This window comes from Alligator mississippiensis, chromosome 1 (genome assembly GCF_030867095.1).
Source record: "Alligator mississippiensis isolate rAllMis1 chromosome 1, rAllMis1, whole genome shotgun sequence".
Lineage (NCBI taxonomy): Eukaryota > Metazoa > Chordata > Crocodylia > Alligatoridae > Alligator > Alligator mississippiensis.
Window position 1 is genome coordinate 61,244,397 of NC_081824.1, and position 7,736 is coordinate 61,252,132.

Genomic DNA, 7,736 nt, shown 5'->3' on the forward strand with positions numbered 1-7,736 from the left:
ACTCTTATCCCGAAGCATTGTCTTCACACGCTCTTCTCCCTCCTCCCTTTTTGGTAATTGGAGAACAGGGTTTTCAATCAAATCATATCCATGTGCTGCTGCTTGTATTGAGGTCCTAAAGCTTCATAGCATTCTGCAGCAGAAATCACCAATATTTTCAGCAAAAATTATTGAAATTCCGTGGCAAAATTTATTTATTCCGTAGCCATGATATACCCTTCAGTCTGCCCATATACTGCCCTTCCGATGCAAAAAGAAACACACCTGTGGTTTGTAGTTAGAAATACCAAATAGAATTTGATGTATTTTCAGCAATTCTTTCCTTGTTCTGTTGCCCAGATGGCGTGCCTGGGAACGTTGCATTCTCTTGTACCCAGCAGCCTGGTTAAGAAATCCTGAAATGTGCCAGGCGGGAAGGGGGAGCTTAGCGCCAGCTTTAGAATTCATAAGCTTATGTTCTCTGACAGTGGCTCTAATGATGTTTGCAGGCAACCAGCTCGTATGACCAGCCCACCCATCTGGCTCACTAAGCTGTCTGGCTGGAGAATGGACTCAAGTTTTGGCTCTCCAACCACCTGGTGTTAAGGAACAGAGAAACTACTACATACAGCGTAATCTCACTCCCTCAAAGGGAAAGCAATAGAACAGAGCTATCCAACTTCCAAGCAGCTGGGGGCTGCAACAGGGCAAGCCGAGAACCCTCCAGGCCATGTGCCACGCAGATGTACTCCAAACCCTGCTGCAGCATGCCCATCACCAGCAAGGCAGCTGTGTTAGGTGCCTGCAAGCTCACCCTCAGGTCCCCTTGCTCTGTTGGGTGGGGGCAGGCATGGAAGCCAGAGAGAGAGGGAACCCAGAGACTCAAGCTGCTGTTGCAGATGTGGAAGAGAGGTGGAAGGGCCTGCAGCTTAACTCCTTGTGGACCAGGTGGCCTGCAGGTCACCAGTTGGACAGCCCTGCTATAGAATAAGGGGCAGGGAAATTAAAATAATGCCAGACTGTAGCCACAACAAAATGGGAAATTGCAGAATGATGTGGCTTCTTGGAATCATGCCACATTCTGTAGCTTTGTATTTGTTGGGACCACTGAGTCCTGATTGAGATGAATGGGACAGTTCACAGCACTCAGAAGTATTTTTTGTAGCTTCTCTTTTGAGCCCAAGAGACAGGGGCATCGGATGCATTCGGTTCATGTTGTAAGAGTTCTCTCCACAACCACAAAGGCTAAAAGTATATAATTCAGGACAAGGAGCTGATTCAGTGTCCACAGAATACACCTAATCCTGCTTTTCTTGCATAAACTAATTTTAGGTAGGGAAAAAGTGTTTCACTATCCTACTTTATTTCATTCTTAGGGTGTGAAAAGTGAGTGCATTAGCAGGAATGGTCAGTAAGTTCTGCAGTCACTTCTAGGTTCTTTTGCTTTTTTCTTTTGCCTGCAATAACTGCGCAGATTTTTTTTAGAAATAAATGGTGCTGAACTACTGCAACCCCAACATACTTTTTAAAAATTAATTTTGCCCCAGTTGGTCAGTTCAAGCTACTAGTCTCCTGTTTGAGGGAGGGGGTAACACAGAATTAGGGAAAACTGGACTTTTCTTCATGGCCATGTTCTTGTATGTGCATATTTTGGTTTCTCTCCCTAAATTCTCCCCAAGCTACTTTCTCCTCAGGCACCGGCATTTTTCTTGTGTGCGCACCATGTTCTCCTCTCTACTGTCTTCACCCAGCACCGTATATCACATTTCCAATAGGGACCAGGGCTTTCCTTTAGTTTCAGCCTTAAACATCAAAGTAGCTGTGGCTGCACCAAAAAAAAACCTGAAGGGAAAATGCCACACACGGCACAAAGCAGACCGCCAGTTCAACGCAAGCAGCGTCAAGCTGTAGGCCTTGCCCGACGTCGACGAAATACCTCTGCGGAGCATTGCTCTTCCTACTCAACGTGCCGGCTCAACCCGCAGTTTAGCACCAGCTATTTCACCGTAGTCCGGACCTTACAAATCTCTTAAATTAGATTTTTGTCAGACGATCCAGTATTCGGGGCTAAGCCCAGCTGCGCGGGAGATACAGTCGGAGCTCTGTATTTCCCCCCCCCAGCGTTGGCTTCTCCCCCCCCCGCAAATATTCGCGCAGGAAAGTCGCGTCTACAGCCGAGCGGAGCTGCGCGGGTGCGGAAGCTGCGCCTGCGCACTGCCCCCGCCCCGCCCCTCGACCGGGCTCGAGTGGCCCCGCCATGGCTCTGCGGCTGTTTCGGCCCGCGGCGGGAGCTGCGCGTAAGCGGCGGGTTTGGGGGAGGGAGCGGGGGAGACCCCAGAGCGCGTCTGGGGCCTGGGCCGCTCCTGCGGAGCCCTGAGCAGCGTGGAAGTCGCTTGCGCATGCGCACCCTGAGTGTAGCACGAGCGCGCTTAGGCCCGGGTGATGTGACGTAACGCGCCGAGTCTGTGGTGCTGGGGCACCCGGCCTGGCTCGGCTCCAGTGGAGTGCGCGCGCACGCGCTTCCGACCACGCCCTGTGGTGTGTGCCTGGTGCTTCGCGTTTTGCCGGCCTCTGCGCCCGACTCCAGGAAGCCGCTTCGTTCTGTTATGTCCCGTCCTGTTCTTTCTTGTCCGGTCCGGTCCGGTCCGGTCCGGTGGGGTCTGGTCCGTGACTTCGGGAAGATACGTCTTCAGACCCCGCAGGCATCCCGCGTCCCTGTCCCCCGGCAGCTCGCGCTGCCAGACTCTTCTCTCCAAATCACCATTTAAATGCTCGGAGAGAAAAGCTTTTGCTTCCACGTTGTTCCTGTTATAAGGGGACCCCACATGTCCGCACTCGGGGACGCTTGCAGTATCTGCTTTTTCTTTTTCCCGGCTTCAGGTGGGCTGGGAGGGACCTCATGAGATGGTGTAGTTTGGCCCTGGGCCCAAGGCAGGATCCTCCCAGACAAGAGGCTGAGATTGTCCCGGGGTGGAGATGTGGCAGCTTCTCTAGGTTGCTTCCAGGGTTGACCACCCTCACAGTCTGCAAGGTCTTCCTAAACGGCCAATAGGTTCCTATAGGAGGTGAGACCCACAAATCGCCAGGCTGTGCAGAGGAATTTAAGGCTTTCTGGAGGAAGTAAAATGTGTGGATGCATATCAGCAAAATGTATAATGTAGGCAAGTGGTTCTCAACTGGGGTTGTAAGAGCCTTTCAGCAGTGATACAGTGTGGGTGCCAGTGTTGTAACTGGTTGACATTGTCCCATGTGCCTCTTCCAGAGCCAGACTGGGGAGCAGGGACGGGGGCAATAGTGTGCAGTCCTTCCTGCATGAGATAATCTGATGAACTTGAAGCAGGCAGGAGTGCTTGTCTCTGTGTGGGAAGAGCATGCATGTTGGATTGGGAAGGGCTGCCGTAGACGGGGTGCTCCTGCGTGCTTCACGTTTGTTAGCCAACCCTAATGCAGGCAGGGGCACGAGCTCTTGCAACAGTCCCTGCTGGTCTGGCTCTACACGAGGTGCATGGGCAGATGGGCAGTTCCATTGCAGTGCTGCCAAATAATTACAAACAAACAAACAGTTATGAGGGATGCCCAGGACCTTAAAAAGGTTGAAAACTATTGAAATGTAGAAAAATTAAAACATGGGATATTTATGTGGTTTATAACTTTGAGTTTGAGAACTTGGAATATAGTTAGAATAGAAGTGACCAACCTGTGGTATGGATACCACAGATGGCACCATGAGCAGCCTGTGTGGTGCACATGGTAGATTGGAGAGAGGACAGGCAGCACGGCCGAAGATTGAGCAAGAAGCACAAGGGAGGAAGCAGAAATCAGCAGCAGACTGGGCACAAGATCAGAGTGGACTTTGGGGATAGTGCAGTGCACTTTGAAGCTTAAATATATCTTTGAAGTTCCTAGTGTTTCTTCCTAAAATGAATATTTCATTTTTTAGTAGGTGCAGATTTTCAGAGCTTTTATAAACATTGAGTGATGCAGATATTTGATATAAAAGTCCTCAGCCTGATGAAGGGTGTTTGTGCCTGAAAGCTTGCTAAGCATTTTTCCAACTATTTGACTTGGTCTGATAAAAGATATCGGATTTACCCAAAGAACCTTGTCTGCCTATGCTTTAATTAAATGCTTCATTTAATAGGGTCAACTCTTCTATGCAGTTCTTCGAGGAGGACTAGTTCTAACACTGAAGGAAAGTCTGAGCCTACCAAGCAATTGCTTAAGAAAGCAAAATTACCAGTAGGTCGTCTTGATGAGCCAGAAGAGTCTAATGTAGAAAGGGAACCACTGGAAAGTAAGTCTTTCTTTAACAATAAATGAGTATTATGTAAGTGTTATAGGTTGTGCCTGCAATTCCTAAATGACCAGAGAGTTTGGTCTGAATAGGAGCACTCTGAAACAGACAGTGACATATTTGTAGCCGGCATTGAAACTGGTCTTAGTCTGTTTTAGTGCAGTTGTAAATAGGGTTAGTAAAGCAAAAATAAGGGGCTGTAGCTGATTTTACTACACAGCTAGCTTTAGGGCATGCTGTATTTGCACAGTACCCCACTGAATTCAGTGAAGTTCAACATGGAGATGCTTACAGGGCTGAGGCCTTGAAGCATACCACTGCCAAAAGTCAGGGGAAAATGCTTCATTTTTTGCCATACCTCATGCTCCCAAATAAGATATATCTTGTTTTGGGAAGGCAGAAGGAAAAAAGATATTTCTAGGAGGAGCAAGGACGGTCTACTCTTCAACTTGCTTGCCCTCCCTTTATTGCTGAAGCAAAACTGCTGAATTGGCAGCAGTTTTTGGCTACTCAACCAAAAGGTACTTCCAATTTGGCACTGGCTGTGAAAGGGCTCAAACTAACTGCTGTTGAAGACTGCATTGTGCCCCTCTTTCCATATGGAAAAAAGTTGCATTTTAGATTTGAGTGCCAGCTTGGAACAGGCAGCAGCTCGTTCCAGCTTTGGCCTCAGGCTCAGAGCTAAAGGCAGAGCTGAGCCACTACCTGCCCCAGGGTCAGGTCGCTAGTGCAGCAGGGAAGGGGACATGTGGCCAGAAGAGTGTGGCAGAAACTGTGCTGTGGGGAGTAACGAGGGGCCACGCAGGAGACCTGTGGTGTGCAGCTAAGGGGAGGGGACAAGTGGTAGGGAGCAGGCAGCAGAGGGACAACATGGCGAGGGACAAGTGGCAGGGGGGACAGGTGTAGGCACGGGAAGGTAAGGGGTGGGGGCAGGCTTTCCCTGCCACAGCAGTATGGGAATGAATTAAGATGATCTTCCACTAATTAGATTAAATTACTAATTTTCCATATATAGAATCTAATTATTGGAAGTGGGAGGGGGCATTATCTTAACTTTGAAGCCTTTGATTTAGGTAAATATTGATGTTTGAAAATTCATGTAGATGAACTGTGTCTTAAGATGACACGATGTATTCACTTGGAGTTCAGAGTAAATATTTAATGTTTTGCCTTATCTGTCTATATTTAGATTTTATTCCTCCACCCAGAGCCATAGAATCTGATAGCTCTATGCATCCAATTGTCATCCAGTAGAATTTCTGTGGAAATGATCAATTCCAGTAAAAACTAGTCTATAAAACCCCCTATTTCCCTTTCACAGAATTTATAGGGTGAACCGATACGTTGGTTTATATCGTATCGGCACCGATAAAAGAAAAATGGACATTATCAGCAATCGGCCTTTTTGGCCGATATGGTTGATAATGTCAATAAATGCTGCATGCATGTGTGCGGCCATGGCATGCATGCAGCCAGGAGTGCAGCTCAGTAGCTTGGAGAGAAGCATTTGGCTGGTAAATCTGTGGGAGAGAAAGGGTGGGGGGGGCAGATCAAGGTGTCCATGGTGAGGGAGGGAGTAGGGCTGGGGCAGGAGCAGACGCTGCACAGCCCCAGGGCAGGGTGGGGCCCTGGACAGAGCCACAGCTCATTCGGGGAGTGTGATGGGGGTGTGGCTTCTGCTGCTGTGAGCACCCCCAGGGGAGGCATGGGGGGGACATGCTCCCTAGATCTGTGTGTGGGGTGTGGGTGGGCTGCCTGCTTGAAGCTGGGGGCAGCGCCAGGTTCTGTTCAGCTGGGGCTGTGCTTGGGGTGGGCAGTGGTGGCGCTGGAAGAGGAAGCTATTGTGGGGAGGGTTACGGCTAATTTTGGGATGGCTGTAGCCCCCCCTATCCCAGCGCTGCCATTGCCCGCCCCAAGCGTAGCCCTGGCCTGGCTCTCCCACCAGGAAAAGCCCAACACTGCCCCTGGCCATGAGCAGACAGCCCACTGTGGCCCAACGTATAGATCTGAGGAACATGTGGCCCCCATGCCTACCTCAGGGGTGCACGCAGCAGCAGAAGCTGCCTTCTGCCCCCAGGATGAGCTGTGGCCCTGACCCTACTCCCTCCCTCACCATGGGGGGCCTCGATTTGCCCCTCCATCACCTTCCCTTCCCCACGCCTCTTCCCTCCAGACTTACCAGCCTGATGCTGCTCTTCAAGCTGCCAGGCTGCATATTGGCAATTGGATCAATATCAGCCTATATGGCTCATTAATAATCGGCCATTGGTATCGACCAAAAAATATTTATTGGTGCACCCCTACTTGTGTCAAATGTTCATGCTTGGGTGCTTAAAATTAGCATCCTAAACAAAAATAAAAATGAGTTGATTTTTTTTTTAGGGTGGTTATGTACAAGCAGCTGCTATTGAATAAAGTAATTTCTTTCTTAAAAATAAGTGGGAGTCATAGCAGTTTTAAATTTTCAAATATCTAGTCGCTACTTTGCTTAGTTGCATAAATAAAGTGGTAGGTTCTTGACTCTAGGAACCTATGTGATGATTATGATTGAGATTTAACCCAAAACTCCCTGAATTCTATTTTTTTTTTTTTTTATTGGTTTGACAAAATGTTAAGCCTAGATTCAACTTTTTTAAAGCAGTTGATCTTTATTTTGTTATGGAATTGGGATGCAAACATCTTACACTGTTAGTCTTTATCATATGTATTTGCCAACTTCATAGGCATTTAATGTACCTTTTCCTATCTTTTTAGAATTTCCTGATGGTATCAATCCTACTACAAAAGAGAGGGGTGGACCCAAGGGCCCTGAACCTACTCGTTATGGAGATTGGGAGAGAAAAGGACGATGTATAGATTTTTAATGTGCAGTGCATCTGTATTGCTAATATAGTATGTTTATTTGTTTCAAGGTATAATAGGTAGAAAAAAATCACCTAGATGTTCCTGATGTTCTTCTAATTTGTTCTTAAATGGCGCTGTTTGTTTCAGGCATATATTTGATGACTACCATGAAGGATATTTTCAACAAATAAATGTTCAGTTGTAAAGTCAATTTTTGGAGCAGTTATTTGCATTATGTACCTCTAATCTTTCATGGTACTTGTACTCTCTAATGTGAGATTGAAAATGAGGGCTGGTAGAATCTTAAGGTATATTTAAAATGCAAATCCTTATATGCGCTCATTATATTTAACAGTTAAATTGTCCCTTACGTACTGAAAATTCTGTGCATTTCACAAACCTATACTTGTATTATCAAAATACAACCGCTGCCAGGACAGCACTTAATTGACATATAATGTGGTAGTTCATGAGTGACTAAGAGAGAATTTAATCAAGGGCACCAAAGCAACTCTTCCATCTCTTTTTACAATGTCCCAGGGCTTTTATTTGTTTTCTCAGTACAAACAGCAATTTGTTTTTTAATTTTATTTTAGTCTGACTTGCATCAAACTGCACA

The 7,736-nt window shown here is 47.2% G+C and overlaps 1 protein-coding gene across 2 annotated transcripts; it reads left to right on the forward strand.

Annotated features, from left to right (window-relative positions):
* Positions 1–2,173: 2,173 nt before the first annotated feature.
* On the forward strand, positions 2,174–7,328 carry SDHAF4 (succinate dehydrogenase complex assembly factor 4). 2 transcript variants are annotated; one of them, XM_006263148.3, is made up of 3 exons: positions 2,174–2,276; positions 4,121–4,273; positions 7,028–7,328. In XM_006263148.3, the coding sequence occupies exons 1-3, from the start codon at positions 2,237–2,239 to the stop codon at positions 7,135–7,137; spliced, it is 303 nt and encodes a 100-aa protein (XP_006263210.1). In that variant the 5' UTR covers positions 2,174–2,236; the 3' UTR covers positions 7,138–7,328. The 2 variants fall into 2 exon arrangements, with proteins under 2 accessions (XP_006263210.1, XP_019352236.1); XM_019496691.2 differs by lacking the exon at positions 2,174–2,276 and adding an exon at positions 2,537–2,859.
* The last annotated feature ends 408 nt before the right edge of the window (positions 7,329–7,736 follow it).

Excerpts from the sequence above, each read along its gene's own strand:
- SDHAF4 (XM_019496691.2), top strand. The coding sequence starts at position 2,748 with ATGCTCGGAGAGAAAAGCTTTTGCTTCCACGTTGTTCCTGTTATAAGG. Across the intron at positions 2,860-4,120 it reads TTTCTTTTTCCCGGCTTCAG|GGTCAACTCTTCTATGCAGT; the intron begins GTGGGCTGGGAG and ends TTCATTTAATAG. Across the intron at positions 4,274-7,027 it reads AGAAAGGGAACCACTGGAAA|AATTTCCTGATGGTATCAAT; the intron begins GTAAGTCTTTCT and ends CTATCTTTTTAG.